The 21,154-nt window shown below is 29.1% G+C and overlaps 1 protein-coding gene across 17 annotated transcripts in view; it reads right to left on the bottom strand.

Moving 5' to 3' along the window:
* The window catches only part of spri (sprint), a 759,753-nt gene that overhangs the window by 34,730 nt on the left and 703,869 nt on the right, over positions 1–21,154 (bottom strand). For 16 of the 17 annotated variants that reach the window (XM_067052866.1, XM_067052867.1, XM_067052872.1 and 13 more), the window contains 4 exons: positions 20,566–20,746; positions 20,320–20,467; positions 17,798–17,951; positions 17,582–17,717 (listed from right to left, as the gene is read on the bottom strand). In XM_067052866.1, coding sequence (XP_066908967.1) covers positions 17,582–17,717; positions 17,798–17,951; positions 20,320–20,467; positions 20,566–20,746 — 619 coding nt within the window. The remainder of the gene's footprint in view (positions 1–17,581; positions 17,718–17,797; positions 17,952–20,319; positions 20,468–20,565; positions 20,747–21,154) is intronic. The other variant, XM_014426223.2, reaches the window with a different exon arrangement.

The raw sequence follows: 21,154 nt of genomic DNA, 5'->3' as shown, positions 1-21,154 counted from the left end.
TATTATAAAATTATATATACAAATAATTGACCGTATTATTTCAAATTATGAAGAAAATGGTTAGGCGTGCGGTCAAAAGAAACAAAATAAGTTGAGGCTGTTCATCACGAACAGCCCAGATGAAGCTCTACAAAGTGGGGCAAAACGTCGCCAAATAAATAGTTGTTAACTATTTTTGTTTCCTTTGACCCTACCTTAGACCATCTTCTTCATAATTTTAAATTTATTTATTGCTCAAATGTTATGGACACTTATTTATCACCTTACAATGATAATTAAATACTCTTAAATTAATACTATAAACTCTTAAAATATATACAAACAAAAGGATAGACAAATGAACATAATCAGACTAATGAAAAAATCTAACAATCGAAAGAGAAAAAAAAAAACCGTACAATTATTTTATTTTATTTTTGTTATATAATGCCATTTCTTTCTGTTTTCCCAGTGCAAATTACATTTAATGTATTTTGATAGATAAATAAGAAATCGATTAAAAAACACAAAAAAAAGATATCTAATTTAAAATAAATTGTGTTGGAGAAAGCGGCATAACTCAGTGAGTAAGGCGCTGTGTTATTAACGCTGTAGCACGTAGTCCTTTATTCTGTTGCTAAATACTGTGGCTGTGAGACAAACCTGTGGGTTCAGAAGTCCTCCTGGGGCATACCCAGTCTTTATAATGGAGTACCCTTAATTTGGGAAAAACATGGCAGTAGAACGCGATCATGGACAAATAACTTTCTTGCACAACTGCTGTTCAAGACACAATACTCCCTAACAAAGTACTGAACCCCGAACCCTTCCTGAGTTGTAGGTGCAAAAGAAATGATTATAGGTTTAAATATCGACTTGGTCTCTATAATGAATCTCCAAACTTTAGAATCGAAAAAACTGCAATAGAAAATAAAAACTAAACAGCCTACCTGATTTTATACAAAAAAAGTAAAACCGTATTCTGTATCACATAACAATGCAATGTACACTTGCTGCTGAAGAACAAACAAAGTCTATAATTGCAAGAGTGATTGAAGTAAAAAAACTTTGCTTTTGACTTAAATTTTATCATGTTAAGTTCGAAAAATACCACCCTTATAGAAAAACTTCGGAAGAAACTTAACAATACCTAAAAAGAAACAGAGAAAATTATAGATAAAGATAATGAAGGGTTTAACCATGGCCACCCTTTGAATCGGTTCAGACTATTTACAACTCCACAAACTGGAAATTAATGAGGAAAGTTAGAACTAGATTTGGGGAACTTCTGGAGGAAGCCAACATCGTTCATTATATTACGTCAAAGTTACTAAGTAACGTGAGTAAGTGGGAAATCTCCTCAATTACAATTATTTCTCCTCAATATAAATCACTCATTTTATTTCATTCTCTAATAATTTTAACTGCACCTTCAAGTATAATGACCTCCGTCAAATAGAAAACAAATCCTCACTAAACTTTAATACAAAATTATTAACTACTATTTATTGAGAGGAACAGTTATTAAATAAATTAATTAATTTAAATATCGTTAGTCATTGTGACAGTGAATATATAAAATTAAAATATCTAAACTAATTTCAAAGAAACAACTAAGCTAATATTTAATTGCTACCCTTGGCCATGGCCATATAATAGGCGTGTAAACCTCAAAATCCACTCGTGTTAGCCGATTGAATAAAATTAAATGCCTAGATAATATTTCTTAAATAGTTATTATTTATGGAGAGTTTAATTTATAAAAATTATACATAACAAGCCAAAAAGAATCCTGAATTGTTAAACAAAAGATTAATTGTTAGTTTCCTCACATTATCTTTTCAGGAATAAAAGACAAACCTGTAAATAGAAAAAAAAATCGAATTAAAACTCAAAAATGTGTAAATTCGAGCAGTAACCCCAAAACTCATATTATATTGCAATTTAAAATTATTCTCAACAACATATTTATCATGGCTCAAATTTCTTTAGCGTTCAGTTTTTCGGCCTTACAATGAGTGGTCTCTTAGAGTATGTGTCTGTGCGTTCAGCCTAGCTCAAAAACGTTGACATACAAAACTGAAATTATATACGCGTTTATACCACAGACATGACAGTAACATTTTCGATTACATAAACTGACCAGAAAGTTCTACGCAAGAGAATCGATTTTTCATATTTTTTTCAATTTCCCAAAAACCGGCGCTAACGGTTTTTATTAAACTCGGTTTATCAATGTAAAATTAGTTGATCATTACTATCAGATGTTGTCCTCATTGAAGTAGTCTGACAAGGCTTAAATGAGAATTTTTAGAAGTAGAGTTTCGTAAGAAGGTCTTAGAAAGAAACCTTTAATTTTGTTTGTTGAAATAATCTACTCTCTCATATTGTTAGCACAAAGAAAAAAACAGATAAATATAAACTTTGAAATGATTTGAAAATTAATGTAAGGAGATAGGAGGAAAAATATTTGTTCCAGGTTGGACACACATTTCCCGAAATATACTTAGTAAGATAGACGTATCATATATAGTTCGAATGCCAAAACTTTTAGAAAAAATAAATTTTATAGGGAAAGTCTTATAAAGAATAACGAAAAATGTGTAAACAAAAGTCTGTACCAGAATGAGTTTAGACAGTGCGAGCATATGCGCGCATTGGGTTCATTCTGATAAATTATTTCGTCACCATAGTTATCTATAGTTTTATAATTTCGTCAACCCTACATCTAAGCCTTTACGTTTACAGGATAACTCAATAAAATCCTTCGTAATTTGTTCAGTAACAAATTTTCATTCAACAATGCAGAATGTAAATTTTATTAGAAATTAGTATTTTCTATATTTCTGGCAGACTTTTGCAAAGGAAATATTGAAATTTTATAGCAAGAATTGTCAGTTCAAAAGCTCATCTGGAAAATTGGTATCGAAAATTATTGCCTCATGACTACTATACAAATATAAGTTCAGAATAATTTCAATTCTAAGTAGAATGCTAAGTGAAAGTTGTATGATGCACACACCGCACCATAATAAATTTATAATTAAGGGGAAAAAATAAACAAAAGGACACTATTATTTTTCTTCTCTGGGCGGATTTTGTGAAAGGAATGAGAATGAAACGTCGCATTTAAAACTTCACGGTTGTCATAAAATTTCAGAATACCGAACCTCATTATCATGACAAGTAGAAATATAATTAAACCATCATGAATGAGTAGTGACTTTAGACAACAATTGTATTCAAGTGGAACTTAAAACCTGTCCGGTATTTGAGAATCAACCTAAAATGTGAATAAAAGATGGAAATCGGAGATTCAGTTTATTATTCCACAAAAAAAAAAAATTATTTACGTAATTTTCATTATCCAAGGATTAATAACAATTATATATAGTATAAACGAGCGGGTAGCTCAGTGGTAAGGCACTGTACAACTAACTCAAAGGACCCAGGTTCGTTTCCAGCTGAGCAGATAACTATTTCTGTTTCATTGAAGCCATGAACCAGTCCTGTATATTATAAACACAAATAACTAGAGAACCAATGCGGTTGGGAAATTTTATAACCCGTGCGGCTTCAAGTCCGATAAGGTTTGTTACCTTTTTTAAACCAACCACCATTTATCAGATACTTAAATATATCATTTCGGTATTTTTTTTCAAAGGAATACAGCAGGGCGACCCTGCTTGATTCTTCTGGGTAATAACTCTCACCAGGAATCTCGGCAAACGAATAATTAATTTCAAAATAATACTTTAAAAAAATACAGTATGCAAGTCGATATTTCGAAAACATTCCAGGAGAGCACAAAGAAGTCAAATATAATCTCTTAAGGTCAAACAACGTAATTAAAAAATATATAATATCAAGAAACCACATTTAGAAAGCTAACTTCATGTAACATTGTCTATATACTTTCAAGTTTTTTTAATTTTTAAAGCATTTTAAGATCGTTATATGTTTTTATGTATGAATTCATTAATAAATAATCTATACTGAATATCATCCAAAACAAGGAAATGGCACTACAGTATCTACTTCATTGGCGTTGCTCAAAGATCCAATAACAAAAAGATTTTTTTAAAAGTTTTTTAAACTTTAAAACTTATGGGTTAAAATAGCAGAAAACTTTTAAAACATTTATTGCTGAAAATAAGTATTTTTTAATAAATTATTGAAATAGGACTTCAGATAAACTAAGTATAGCATTGCCAATTTCGGGTTTGGTTTAGGAGTAAATTAGTTCAAAATTAATTTATTTCTTGAGCTAAATCTATACCGAGATTAAATTAATTATGAAATTGACTAAAACTTATCAAGAACCATAACAGGAAGTATGTTTTGCCCATAAAATCAAACAGATATCAAATCAAAATAACCAAATCATAAATTCTAAATGGGTCTATTTTGTGCGGAGTGTTTATCATTATCGAATTTTTATTTATTTTCAAAAATAATAATTAAAGGCTGGATAAACAGAAATTAATGTAGTAACAAAAAAAATTAAATTTCACAACAAAGAAATTGGATAGAACTAGCATACACACTACTTAAAATTACTTTTTTGGACTTAAGGGGTCCTAAAAAAAAGAATCAAATATAGTTTTAGATAATTTAAAAACACTAGAAACAAAAGAAAAACTAAACATTTTACCATATGAGTACATGCTTTTAAGGAATAATTATTTTATTTTGTACATGTAATCGAAATACTCACCGACACCTCTGTAATGAATCCCTTCACACAACTACAATAAAAGAAAAATGAATCAAACAGTTTTCGACGAAGAAAGTGTAGATTGGAAGAGGTGAATGGAATATACCTTGATAAACGATGCCTTTATCTTTGCCATAGTTGAGTAGCACTCGCAGTTATCCATGAGTAAGATGTCGATGTAAGGCTGAAGACTTTCAAACGAAACTTTCATATCTAACGTCTTAGAATTATACATTCGTTTATAATAGTGCGGTATTGACAAATACTGGACATCAACAGTATTAAGTATTTCAATAATAAACGACCAAATGACATAATGTAAATACAAAAAGAGAATTACTCGATAAATAGCAATAATAAATATTGTTATTAAGTAAGAATATTTTTTAGATGAAGATCAACAAGGCATATTCCTGATGTATATTTCTAAACTGTATATTTACAACTCCATAAAAAAAACGAATTTATATTTTAAATGAGAAAATATTGATCAAATTAAAAAAAAAAAAAAGAAAGGAAATATTCTTGTGACAATGTCACATCATTTAAAATTGTAGAAAATGATAAAAACAAAATTATCAACCTGTTTTGAACTTCGTAGCATTTCTTCAAGGTTTCGAACGATTTTTTATTTTAATTTTATGAAGAGATATAATTTGAAGGACGTGGTTTTAATTATGTAGAGATTAAATGCACACGAATATATATTTTTTTCAAATATGTAACAATTTATTTTGAAAAATAAATAATAAAATCATTTACGAAAAAAAACTATCTTAACTATTTTGGATTCTATAAGTCCTGATATATTATAATTTTACAACAATCAATAGTTACTCAATTTACTTCAATAACAACATAAAACCATGAGTGCCGGTCAGAAGGAACAAAAAATATTTTTTTAAAAATAATCACCTTCTGTTCATATTTTCAAAACAATATTAACGTGAAAAACAAGTCATTTATTGTTTTCAGTTTAATTAAATAACAAAAGAACATATAAAATACTCATATCTGTTAATTATATTTAGACGACAGATATAGAAGGACTTTTCTTAAACTATTAATAATTGGCAATACTGAGCACTTAAGAACCACTTGATCTAGTTTTACAAGAGGATATCCAGCAATGACATATATCGTTTTATATTCGTTAAAAACTATTATATGAAAAAAGGAATGCTGTATCATTTCACTAAAAGTTTAGAATGGATTTATGCTAATAGTAATGTGAAAAAAAAAATTGTTTTTTTTACGAGCATATTCATAAGTAAATTTTATTAGAAAATACAATGAATATTAATGAAAAATTGCTTTATAATTCTTATTATAAAAACTAATACATTATTACTAGCATACACAACAATAAGCACACTAAACGATTTTTTTTAAATTTTAATATTTTGGTTTTACTTTTTACAATTACCGAACCCTTTAATTGGTTTAACCCTATCATAATCCCTTATTGACTAAAAAATGAATGAAATTACCAGAAAGAGTTCACAAACCATTTTACAAACAGATAGGAATTAATTGTACCTATTGAAGGAGGATAGGATATGAAATAATGACAGGAAATCGTTGGCTTACTTCACAGTGGTGCTGTCCATCCAGTAGGAATGGGATAACTATATCGATATTAACGAAATATCTATATTTTCTCCCAGATATTCAATTTTTCGATATCAATATTTTGAAACCTATAGTTTCAGAATATAGATATTTCGTATGTAATTTGGTCCCCAAAAAATAATCACACACCTCAGTACTTATTATTATTATTATTTTTGACATCATAAAAGAATTCGATAAATGCCAATAATATCAAGGAAATAATATTGAATCTAAGTATCGATATAGCAGATATTTGATTGCGATATTTTAAGCAAATATTACCAGCAATTCATTATTGAAAAAGGTCCCCCTATGATTTGCTATATTGCAGAACTACTATACATGCTGTATTTAAGGTATATAATTATTATTATTATGTAACAATTCTTTAAATATTAATTATTACTATATTCCATCTTCAATAAAAACCAATAAAGCGACTAATACAACGCTATTGGAATGGCCCTCGTAGTAAACCAAATAAAACCCTATCAATCGAAATTCCAATGAAACTGCACGACCACTACACTAAGGGCAAACAGAGATATCTCAGTTTCTGACAGAAACACACTCTTCCGTCATGACTTTGTTTATTAAATGTTAAAGTCTAAAGATTGTAGAACCATGTATCAGAATTTCATTAGGAGTGGAAACCATTGCAAAACCATATTAAAAATGAAAATAATTATGTTTTAATTAATTAATTATGGATGGTTAAACATTAATTCCGAATGCATGAAACACACAATGTCACATATGCGAATACAAACTGCAACACATCTCACGTTAACAGTCTATGAAGACACGTCTACACAAACCAGAGAGATTTTCCCCTACCTTGCCATTTCTGGCATACGGGGAGCCGCAGCAGTGGGATAATGCGCGGGTTTGTGCATGCCATTGCTCCCAAAAATCAAAATTTTTTTGTTTATATATATTGTTGTTATAAATTACGATATTAATGTTTGGGGGGTTCTATTTAATTATTGTTGAGAACAATTAATTATTAGCTCATAAAATAAAACAAAAAGAATTTTTTAGAAGTAATTTTATTTTCGAACTTTGATACATTTGAGAAAAAGTAGTCATTACTTATAAAATTATTGATTTTACAAGAGTTGTTTCTTAAACCAGAATTAAATACAATTTACATAGGTTTTCCCGAGCAAATAATAAATGGATTAACGATTAACGTTTTTATTTTATTTTTTAATTCCATCAAGAACAAATGATAGATAATGCTTAAACAACATGCGAAAAGTTTTATCATTAATTTAAATATTAATCATTGTTAATTCGGTAAACAAAGAAAAAAATATTGAATTATTCAACTGAATTTTAAACCATTAATTAATTCTAATTTATAATATTATATAAAAATTAAGCTATCCTTACGATTAGAAACTAGACAAAATTCGTCATGTTTCCTCAACGAGAACAAGAACAGAAGGGAGTGGAAGGATAAAATAAAAGAAAAGAAAAAAATATAAATAACTAGTATACAGTACAGTATACAGTATATATTTATTAACTTTTTTTTTTTAAAGATCGAAAACTGTCGCATCTTAATAAAACTTGAAATACTTGATTATCAAGGGGGTGTGGCTTTAATTATACATTACTTGATAAAAGTGAACATAATATATCACTTAATTATAGCTTTAATTAAATAAAAAAAAGCAATAATGAGCGACTTCACTGCCCCACCCAATTAAATGTTCAAATAACAAAAAGCTGCACTGTAATGGAAATTTACAGGAAAAACCATAAGCTCCAAATGTTATTTAAATATTTTTTTAATGTACCAAAATGTTGACAAAATTCACCGAGATGATTAGTATTTTATTGTCGAAACAGAAATTCAGTATTTTTTATGGACTATTAATTTCAACAAGGAATAATAGAATGATAAAATTATAGACGTTTAAAGGTGAAATTTCATCAGCATTTAAACCTGAAAAATTAGGATTTCGAGGGAGTAAAAAATAACTCCAAGCAATGCATAATTTGAGTAATAAAGTTTAGCTATCGGAAATTGTCGAAATGAAAAAAGGTTGGCGGTATAATAAACAAAATAAATAGTGTCAGTTTGATTATATCTAAATATCAAATGAAATCAGGTATATTTTGTTCCCGAAATGGATGAAGTTTTTTTTTTTCCTTTGTTTCACATTTTGGTTGATAGAATAAATCTACGTTAATTTTATTGATAGATATATACTCAGAAACAAAATCAGTGACTTCCCGACATACGTTTCGTTTTTCTGACAGTTATTTGTCTGATCAATATTTCGTCAAATTTAAACATTAAAAGCCGTTTCCGACTTAAGTGAGTGACATTTCTAAAATTGTACTTTGAACTTATTAAATAATCATAATTATGAGTAACGAAGAAAATTAATTTTTATTATCAGACCAATTCAACTTGTTAGAACATGTATGTGCATGCAACATCAATTAGAAGAGTTCAAAACGTGTTTTTTTTTTAATGGCGAACATCCTCAATAACAAGTTTAAATCTCTACTCCATATTAACCAAATAAATAGCCTATCACTATTCTTCTAAAACCTCTGGTGCATTATTAGGTGTTGTAAATAAGAAATAACTAAATGTGAAGACTACCATACAGATTCTTTTGTTCCTGAACAAATAAATTCCTCATCCAATACCGTTCACAGTTTCTCAATCTGTACTAAGAAAGTCTTGATTCAAATACAGCTCGAGTACCATCGAGATTGCTTTGAAAACCATCAACATTACGTGTTCTTTTTTCAATTATCTCTCTCAAACGACACCTGATGATAGGATAAATTAAGTGATGACAAGAGAACAAAAATATTAATATAAATTTGAATTGTTCATCAGATATTTAATAGTAAAATTATTACAATATCAGACACAAGATTACAATGTATATTGAAAAATGAACAAGTGAAATTTGTGCAAACAAGAGGTTTTTTACTATCTAATTCCTAAACTGACAAAATTTTCAAATAATCAATTATTATTAAATATAACATTACTTTCACCTTTAACCCAACGATACATAAAAACAATTCACACCGTTTTCTAATTTTAGGAACATTTTAAATATTGCACGATTTAACTATCTTAGATCTCCTCTTCCCATTTTAAGCGAATATTTCAAAAGTGATACAGGACCATCTCTAAAAAGAGGTTTTAGCGGGGCGGGTTTGCCTTCTAATATTTTTTGTGTAATGCTCTTCTGAGATTGTGACATTTCGTATATCGACCAACATACTAGCGTAACAATTAAATAAAGTGTTTGAAAGGTAGGGAAAGTAAGGCAACCACGGAGAACGGATGTGGAGGGTTTCATACTTCTTTTTTTTCAATTTAAACTACTTTTTGGTTTTCCTCAAGGTAATAACCTCGGTCCTATCCTCTACACCGTCTATACAGCTGACATCCCAACAAATCCTAACACCATCCTCACCACATATGTTGATGACACATGTGTGCTTGCTGTTAATAATAATCCTTTGATTGCATCCCAAACTCTCCAATTCCATATCACAGCCCTCGAAGAATAGTGTTAAAATAAATCCCATTAAATCACCTTTACCCTTCGTCGTAAACATACCGACTGCCCTACAGTCCCCTTAAATAATGTTGATCTTACCCCTGTCGAACAGATCCACTACCTTGGACTACATCTGGACAAACGACTAACCTGGAATCCTCACACACGACTGAAAAGACAGAAAACTGCATGTCGATTTCGACTATTACAGCACTTATTGGAAAAACGGTCTAAACTTCCAATTCATTACAAAAGACTGATCTACATGACTGTAATAAGGTCAATCTGGACATACGGAGTTGAGCTTTGGGCTCCACTAAACCTTCGAATTTCTTTCGTATCCAATCAATGCAACCCAAAATCCTTCGTAAAATCCTCAATGCTCCTTACTTTATCATATATAAAATCATACATAAAGACCTTAATGTTCTATATGTAACTGATTTAGCCCGAACCAGAAATCATTCCTTCCATTACAAACTCCACCCAAACCACAAGTTTCTAACCTTGCCTCCTCTTCCATTCCTAACAATCCTCCGAGGAGCTTGAAAAGAAGATGGCCACGAGACCTGCTAATGTTAAACGTCATTAGACCCCCGCCAATAACCCCCCACCCGTCCTTCTCCTCATTACTAAAGGAACATTGAAAGATAAAAAACAGAAGAAAAAATTATAAGCATAAAGCATAATTAAAACATAATGAAAACTAAATCAAGGTATAGGCGTGCTTTGAAAATACCACCAAATAAATTGTAAAGGGTTCTACTAAACCAAGCCATCGAATTATTAAGACACTTTATCATATGACTAATCGATTTATCAGTCGATTAAATATCAACTAAAAATAGATATCATATCCATTATCCCGTAATTAACTTCGCACTCAATGGGACCTGTTAACTATTGGCCTTCCTTTTCCAATAATTCCTAAAAATAACCAGTAGTGGTTAGTAAAAAATTAGTACAACTTTTATGAGAAAAATTAATAAAATTCATTATACGTATTTTACAAATTCTAAAGATTTGGAAATCGTATTATCTCAATGTAGCATAAATAATGAAGTTCAATAAAATATATATCTAAAAAAAAAAAAGGTGATCCTTTGTGATAGTTTAAAAATACGACAAAGATGCTTTATTTTTTTTTTGACAAAGATGATTTATTTATGTTTATGGACCTGCATAGAAATATTTTTTTTTTCACTTTCGGGGAATTATTTCAAATAAAAGGAAACATGAAAGTATTTAGAAATTAGTAGACATCTTAAGGCCTCTCCTCCATTGGGAGCGGAAAGCTGTGAATTGCGAAGCAACGAATTCGTGCGAATGCCCATCGTCCATTGCCACGGTAGTCGTCGGAATTCTTAGTAGACGAGATGGCTTTTCAGAACGGTTTTCTGATGAAGAAATTTTCGTTTTGGAATTATCACCTTTAATTCATCGACGTAAAAGGCACAGACGAAGACGGAAAATGAATGAATGGTGAATCGCATTAAAGGAAAATGAAACCAGTTCAGTGAATTTTCTCGTTTGCAGGATGATCTCCAAACTGACGATAACCACCACTTTTTTTATTTGCAAATGAAAAAGTACAAATTTCGATACACTCTTGACGTTTCTTCTAAATTACTTTTCCACAGTCCACTTGTCACTTTCTTTTTCGCACTTGTTCGAAACTAAATCCCAGCAAAACGGGATCTATTCGCACTTCACACCTGTTCGGACAAAAACTGACGAACAATACGGCCTTCAGCCAGGTGATGTGTTTGGATGGTTCGTGCGTTTTTGTGCAAATTCAGAGGAATTGATTTCGCATCTTTCCGGTCGCAGTGGACGACAGGACTAAGAGAGGAAGGTTAATTTAATTTTACATGTTTGCTAAAAACTTTCTAATGGTAGTTCAGTCTTTATTACTGATACAGCATTGAGTGTTTTTTAACATTTAAATATTTCATTAAAATGGAGGAGGAAAAAAATTAATCAAATTAATATGAATGTTGATCAGTGATCCTAGGTAATTGAAAAAGAACTTACGTAATTTCTTTGAACAAACACATATAAATATTCAACCATATTTGCATGGAAAAAAATCTAAAACATCATATTCTATAAGGGAAATACAAAGGTTACAGGATATAAATAATTAATTAATTTGTTTACACTTAATAATATAACTCTGCTGTACTAACAAATATTGAATTATTGTAATTAGTAACAATCCAATGTTAACTAACAACTAGTTATTAACTAAAAATGTTAACAACTAAAAGTTACATGTTATTCCGAAATATTTTTTGAAGGGTAAAAATAAAAAAAGAATTAAGATAATAGAATTATTCAAGCACTTATTTATATAAAGAGTTCCATTAACAATGACAAACATACTTAAAATAATTAGTGCTAAAGAACACTTAAATTCGTCATGATGGAATATTACTTACATTTTCAAATAAAAAAATCAGAAACATTGTGGAAATAATGTAAGATCAAACAAATAATATTTTCCCTGTAGTAGAAACATCGAATAATAATGGTGGACAGACCAAACAAATAATTATTTCCATGCTTCTGGTACAACAAATAATAATGCTGGTGAAAAACAAACAAATAATAATTTCCTGGCATCTAGAAACACCGAATAATAATGCTAGTGAAGACAAAATAATAATTTCCCGGCAGCTAGAAACATGGAATAAAAATGCTCGTAAAGATCAAACAAATACTTTTTTTCCCTGAAAGAAGAAACACCATATAACAATCCACGTAAATACCAAAGAAATAATGATTTCCCGAAAGCAAAAAATATTAAACAATACTGCTACTAAAGAACAAACAAATAATATTTTCCTAGTAGCTAAAAATATCGAATAATAATACTCTCAAAGACAAAATAAATATCTTTTTTCTGCAACTACGTTCTAAAAAAAATTTTTTATCAGTTTATAAAATATATTTAAAAAAAAATAATACATCTGTATATCTATAACCCATGAAGGGTCAGAGGTGCAGTACTTTGTAAGGAAGTGTGTTGTGCAAGGAAATTGATTTGGTCAGAATCATGCTCCACCGCCAGAATTAGCTATCTGCCACAGATGGATTCGAACCGTGGCCCTTGGAGTTAGTAGTCCATTACCTTACAAATGAGCTATCTCCTCCCTGATAAAGTATATAATCTCTATCTATATATGATATATGAATATATGACAGTGGAGTTAGGAAAGCTTGTGAATATTTTCTAAACATTATTTTAATAATCTATTGGGGTGACCTTAATTCAAAAATCACCTAACTACTTTTTTTTTCTAAAGTAAATTTTGAGTGAATCTAGAATTTTTCTGCATTTATAATCTGCAGGTTATTTTAAAAACAAAAAAATTGCTGTGACTGAAGAGGTTTTAAAGTACTTTTGTGGTCCTTAAAATTATCATTAGACCTGCTATTTATTACAGATGAAAAATGCCTCAAATTTCAAAATTCGTTTAACTTTGATGTATATGCCATACATACGTAACTTATATAGATGACTTACTTCACAGTGGTGCTAAGTAAATTTCCAATAGCTTTACTAAATTTATAATTAAAGGTTCTCTCTTTATAAGGAAAATTACAACTTTTCAAGTAATTTTTCGACTGAATCGATTTAGGTATAAATTCCAAAAACTAATTGAAAAGTTGTAAGAGACCCTTTAATTTTATTTTTCGATGGCGATATTTATATGTATTAAAAAAACGTGAAAAAAGAATAATTTGGGTAATAAAAACTAATATAATTTAATATTTCAGCAGAAAGCCAACATAGTTCATTTTGTTTTTTAAATAATTCATTATTGTTTGCGCTAAAATTTAAATCGTTTCGTATTTATGTGAATGTTAATCACTCATATAAATATGTTAATATATTAATCAATCACACAGTTTTTTAGCATTTACATATATGTATATATATATTAGTGTGAAAAATGATGCGCTGGATGCGCTTAGAAACAGGTGCATGTCTCAACAATAATTTTTAATAACGATAAAAGTTAGAATGATCAATGATTTGTAAACTTTAAGGAAAATGGAGTTGACCCTGGATAACTGCCAATAAGCTTTACATTTGAAAGTTCAACCACAACCAAACCGTATTTTCACATCACATATAAGATTAAAACAAAAAGTATTTTAAATCATCTGGCCATGAGGTATAAAAGAGGGGTGATTGAAAAAAATTACAATTAAGCTTGTCACTAATTGGATTGGATATTAGATCCGTTTTTCTCCCAATCTAATCAGATAGCTGCCGAACTTAAGGCGCAATTCCTTCTTTAAGAAATTCTTATATATGATAAAAGATCATATAAACTATAAATACTGCTATTACAAAACCTAAAACATTGTATAACAGCTTATTATTGTATTGTATTACAATGATAATTAGAAAATTGGGGTCAAAATGACAGGATGATCCTCGAAACTCAGCTCAGCATAATCATACGCTCTTTCGTTTCAAAATGGCTTCGAACGAAGAAGTTTTGTACGCTGGTATTTCATTCACTTAAGAATATGGAGAAATATGAAATATTTTGGAATCACTATTCCAAACCTTAAAAAAAAATTATATTATCTCTTGTTCGGGTGTGCTGATTTTATTGCTTCATTTTTGTTCTATAGGGTTTCTGCTTCCGATGCCCACGTTCCGAATAGTTCGTGTGCCAAAGATGACTAAATGAAACAGTAGCCGCGAGTAGAAATAGACACCGTCTTCAGTTAAATTTTTTGATTTAGCTAGCAGAATTTCGATTTAAAATGATCAGATTTTCATTCAAACTGTTGTGCGTATTGTCAGTTTACAAATTAAAACGAAGAATTAAAATAATTTTAATTAGTGACAAAGGATTCGGAATTTTTCAACTAGGAAATTCCTATAACAAGAAACAAACCCATTCAGAAAAACGCAGGTGATAACCGATAAAACATATCAATGTTATAAGTTACATAAGAAGAGATAAAGACTCTGGCAATGTCTTATCGATTGACAAAAGTCTACTGGAGCTGCGTAGTTATGTTCCGTCGCTATCACTGGTCAAACATGAACTCTGAGTCATAGTGATACAGAATAAAAAGATAGGCTAAAGAGATACTGGACTTTCACTACCAGGACTCCACGTGACGTATAGGGGAAGGTACAGCTGTTGTTGGAGGGGGGAAATTAGAGGTTCGGGAACGTAAGAAAAAATATATTAGTTAACATTCGGCAGCTTTTTCAGGTTTTAGAGTCGGAATACCCGAAGCTTTGATAGTTTTGAGGTAACTAGTCTATATTTCCGGTTTACAAAATAAGAACAAAAACAAGAAAGTGCTGGTACAACATGGTAAATGATCGATTGGAAAATTCTGCAATAAAGCAACTGCCTTCAGGTGTGGAACCTACTGCACTGAGGAGAGTGCACAAAAGGCTCATATAAAGCCATTGACCTTGCAATTTGCTATTTTTTTTTCTAATTCTTTCTTTTTCGTTATCTATGATTTATTGCGGTGCATTTATCAAAATGCAATAATGATTACATGCTTTATCTCTATTACGTCTTTAGTACGATGATAATAACACTTAATCAGATGGGAAAGATAGGTAAAGTAACTAGGCTTGAATTTGATAGCAAGGAAAATATAAAACAGATTTTAATCTAGAAGCTATTAAAAAAAAAAAAAGATTTAACTTTCTCAACCTGGTACTTGGTGAAAATAAAAGGAAAAAACATGTAATCATTATATATATATTTTAGAAAATAAATTATGAAGATGTCCTGAAATTTTTTCAAGTTCAAGATTTGAACAAAAATAATTTAAAAAACAAGAAATACAGAATACTAATATGTAATGGAGCTAAAAAAAACAGAAACTAATTCATTTTAATAGAAATTTATTTTCTGAGCTGATGAAAAAGTCTTTGTGATCCATTGGTATTTTTGTCATGGAGGACTAGTACTTTCAAGTTAAAACAAATTTCATTGTAGCAATCAAAAACATGATTGATTGTATTGATTATTTCATTAATTTTCAGGTTCGCTAATAACTTAATAATAATTTTCAAGAAACTTTCTTTTTGGAGGGGAAGAGGGGGCCAAATGCTTTACTGCTTAGGGCACCTACTAGTCTCGATCCACTCCTTGAAAAAGGTACAGACTTAAACTTTAAACATGAACATTGAATGAGTTTACCAGTTCCTTTTAACAAGAAGACTTTTTCTCTCAGTTTACTTAATTATTGATTTAGAAATCTGATAAAGGGTTCTGTCAAATCTCCAAAAATATAGCTGTGTACAAACAGACTACAAGAAGTTTAATAGCCTTTAAAATAAAATTGATCCTGAACAAACCAGATTCTGCAGAAGGGTTGTTTCAAATCACCTTTAGAACCTTTGTATTTTCTACCCTTTGTTGACAGTTTCAAGTGAACCACTCGGAACTGTTCATTTGTTCAAAATGGGAGTTTATGGGTATGGTAGGTTTTCCAAGGTAAAAGTGATTTGTTGAAGTAATTTGCTTTAAGTTTTATGTCAAATTTTAAAAAGGGAATAATAAATTGGAATATGACAGATTGACTGACATTAAAGTCCTGAAGAACCTAAATCTCTTTGCTTTAAAGAATTTCATTGTGTAATGTCTTTATCACAGTAAGAAATCATCAGTTCCAGCGGTTTGTTATGATAATAGAACATGCATTATCAGCTTGACACGTCCGTTAATAGTTAAGATAACTGAAAAAAAAAAAATGTGATCTATTATAACTATTTATTCAGCAATAGCACTAATGAAAGCCTTTTAACGTAGTCCATAAACACTTAAATAATTTGATGATAAATTAACTAATGATGAAGCTAATGTGGGACATAAATAGTCAATGAAGACAATCATAAAAACAAAATCTAGATATTTCACAGGATTGTATGAATAAATAACCTAATGGTTGACAGTCTTTTTTAAAACATCCTATCAAATATGGAAAACAGGAAATGAAAAAGATAATTTCTGAATAAGATTATATTCAAAGAAAGTTCATGAAAATTCCAGTAAGTTCTTATATTAATTTAAGGAGTCATAAAATTAAATATATTTTTTCTTTACTGAAAGATCATTTTAAAATAGTTCATACTATTTAAAATGTAGTGTCTTAAATAAGTTGGAAATAATATGTAATGCACTAAAAAGCCTTTAAAGATGCCATTATTGTCTATTGTGGCAAAGATTAAATAATAAATGTATTATCATTTAATGGCTTTGGTTAATCAACCTCATTATTTTACAATACATAATTTAAGAAAATTAAATTTTTTAAAATTAAATTTAAATTTAAAAAATGAATAAACCTTCATGATAAATTCAGTGGTTTGTTTTTCAAATAATACCTTACCAGTAGATTTAAGATTTTTAAAAATTTGATTTTGCTTGTTAAAAATGATGTATTTGAAATGCTTTCTAATTCATTTAATGCAATAAGATAATATAATATGAAATTTTGTTTAAGCAAAAATAAATCACTTGAAGAACAATGTAATGACACTATAAAGATGGAGAACAAAGAAGTTTACTTCATAATAAGAATTACAAAAACCTACACAAGTAAAGTCATAAATACGTTACCCCTAAAGCAAACAACTTATCAGTGACACCATGATAAACATTGTTACTTTAATGCATATTTTAGATACATCATTACATAAAAAGAACGTTTTGCATTTACTTACATAATAGAGGATCAAGGCGCTCCTTAAAGCTTTTGTTCCTCACAATTGATATTCTCTCTTCTCCCCGACCCCAATCGTCTCCTCTCTCCAGAAGCGTTTCCCACCTTGAGCTATCCCATGGCTCGGAAAATATTGTCTGAAGAAAACAAATAGTAAAAGTAGGGTACATTTAATTTATTTTATTAACTAAAACTTTTTAAAAAAATTTAACTTTACCTGAGTGTCATCATCACTAAGATGTGACTGTGTTGATGCACCATTGGTTACATTATCGTATGCCGAAACCCGGGAACCACTATTTCCAGACGAGTCAGATTTACCTGCATCACCCCTGACTGAAAAGTCTGTTGGGAGCCTTAGCTCCGGACATCTAAACAAAAAAAACATTTTTTTTTTGGAAACATGAATTTTCATTACAAAATATTTTCTGTGTATTAATTGTGATATCTGCAAATTAGATCTAGCATCAACTAAATTCAAACAAAATTAGCTAATATAAAACCTCCTTCTAATAAATTACAAAAATTTCAATTATATATATAATTGATTGACAGTGAATCAATATGAAGGAGATGGTCAGGGGTGCGGTCAAGAAGGAACAAAAATTAGTTTATAACTATATTTTGTTCTTTTTTAACCACACTCCCGAACATGCCTCAATATAAAACTTTAATTATAACCCGAAAACCAATAAACTATCAATCAATCAACAAATTTTTTTTGTATTTAAAAATTACATACATTTTAAAAAAAAAAAATTAAAAACCAGCAGTAAAATTTAAATGGCTTCGTTGAATCCATAAAATAAGTAGCAATAGTTGATATTAGGAAGGGCATAAAAATATTTTGTTAATGATTTAAATCTGATCACTGCAATAGAATACATAGAAATAAATTGAAAGTAAATCTTATTCAAGGAAAATATTCATTTATATAAAAATAAATTAATTATCTATGTATTACCTTATCATGTTGTCAATACTGAAAATAGTTTCGTCTATCAGAACTCAAATTATTCACATAATTATTAATGTCATAGCTACAAATGTAAACAGGAATATAATTTAATGCCAGACCTCACACAATCTTTCACAGAAAGGTGTCAAAAGAAGGAATGTTATCATTGCCAGAGGAGACAAGGGTTAATTGCTAGTCAAGGTTCTTCTATTCCCAGAACCCTAAGTTATTGTATATATTTAAAATGGGAGCAGCTTTCAACTGAAAGGAAAGAATATGGAGAATTCTTTTTTTAAGAATTCCTAATCTTTTAGCAGACAATTTTCTTTTTTAATTTTCAATAAAAATAAAAATTAATTTTGATAATTATTTTAAAAATTTAGGTGTTTAATTTAATTTAGTTAATTATTAATATTCTGTTCCCATATTTGATGCAATATTTAACTACAAAACATACATAAATCACTTCTTATTTTTTATTCAATTAGACAATAATTCCTGTTATATGTAATTCTTTCCATAAATTAATAAGAAACAAATTTAAATAGAAAAATATTTCTTCTTTAATCATTAAAAAAAAAATTAATTGAAAACCACTTCAAGATTTAATATACCTATGTAAAAATAATGTAAATCAATGGAAATTTCTAAACCTTTCGGCAATGAAAGGTGTCAAAAACGATAATATATTATTGTTGTATTAACATATATAATATATGACAAGACATTATGTCATGGATCCATTTCCATTTGGTTATCTCCAAATTTGATACTATTTAGGAACCAAACATATTTGAAAATTAAACTCAATCGTTTCCAGTTTTTTTATTTTATTACCTTCAGGAAATTCTATTTGACAACTCCTTGAAGTACGTAAATGCACACACTAGCATAGCATTCTTTATATCAAATAATAAAAAAAAAAATGTCTGTTCCTAGGGAGTCCACTTTTGATGACTTTGAGAACCATAAAATATAATCATGGTTTAATAATATTGGCCAAGTTGGTAATCAGTACAACTTTGGGTCAGTTTAAAATGCAAAACGCTATGCGGAACATTTTATTTCTAGCTCAAATAAGAAGGTTACCTTTTTCTATTGTCTTAATAATGAATATTGATAGAAAATTAACCATTTGTAAATCATCTTTTGTAGTGATTGGTATGTTCAACTTAAAATTCAAATTATGTTTTATACCAAAAATTAAAAGGATGCTGAACAATATAACAGTCATTTTTTTTTTTTTTTAGATTTACAGCAAAAGAAAATGGTACAATTGACAATCTAAGTCAATACTTTATAATTACATAGTCATAAATTATTGGAACTTCAAAAGGAGAAGGAAATGTTGGCTTAAATAAGGATACCAACACACAAAAAAAAATCATTCTCATTCAGATAGTTTATCATTTTTAAATAGTTCTATATAACTGAAATAAGTTTGGAATTGGAGAATGGCCCTTATCATATTTGATGAAACTTTTAACACACATATATACATCAGTCTTACTTATCTATTAAATTAGATAGTAATTATTATTGTATTTAATTCTTTTCATTAACTTAATCTTTGTTAAATTTGTAATTTTTTTTAAAAAATTTGTAAAAAAATCATGAAACTTTTCCTTTTCCTTCTTTAATCAGAGAAAAAAATTACTAATTGAATATTAGTAACATATTGAATGTAATGATGTTTTATTATATGATTGATTTTTATGTTATTATTAATGCTGAATGAATAATAACATAAAAATACAGCAAATAAATTGAAATTTCCTAACCTTTCAGCAATGAGTTCTTGAATGGTTATGCCCTTTTGAACTGGGCTTGGTTCACTCTCCTGTTGTTCAAGAGATGGAAACCTCCTCTCGGTCATGAAATTTTCTTCAGGGCATTCTTCTTGTTCTGTATCCTGTTCTTCTTCATTACCTGCACAAAATTTTATTCCAATGATAATAAAAAATTTTTCTTATTTTTTCCCTTAATTCTAACAGGTTTTGGTTTGTTAAATTAGAAATCAAACGAACCTATGAACTCCCAGCTAGAGTCAACAGCCCAAGAAGTATCACTAAAGTTTTTACCTTGAGGCCTCTTGGCTATCTTGGGTTTACCCTTGCCCCTCTCTATCAGACCTATCCGCCTACCGAGCTTCCTTGGTCCAATGAGGTTATCAACCGATGAGGAAAGACCAGAAAATGAGAGTTCCTCCTGAAAATGAAATTAAAACGTTTATAGTTCATATTAAATGAATTAATGAGAAAAACAATTCTAAACATTAATAAAAAAAAAAATATCAGATCCTCTTTCCATATTTGAACTAAATATTTATGACTTGAAAGTGTTAGTTTGATTAAATTAATGAACATCAATAACAGAAACATGTCATATTTTATTATAAATATTTATCTCATATTGTGATTAAATATCAGTATTTTGTTCCATTAGTCCAAAATCAAAAAGTGTTCATTTTTTAAACCATAAAAACTTTCCAAAGACAACAAAGCTTCTATTTACTATTTAAAACTAATAAGGATATCTATTCTCCAGGAATCCTATTAATTATTTAAAGCTTAGCAAATAGAACATAAATAAATGTTGTGTAAATGTTTATAAGAG

The sequence above is a fragment of the Halyomorpha halys genome, unplaced genomic scaffold (genome assembly GCF_000696795.3).
Source record: "Halyomorpha halys isolate HHAL.00 unplaced genomic scaffold, Hhal_1.1 Scaffold29.1, whole genome shotgun sequence".
Classification (NCBI taxonomy): domain Eukaryota; kingdom Metazoa; phylum Arthropoda; class Insecta; order Hemiptera; family Pentatomidae; genus Halyomorpha; species Halyomorpha halys.
The sequence above is the reverse complement of the archived record's forward strand: the minus strand, read 5'-3'. Positions and strand labels throughout refer to the sequence as shown.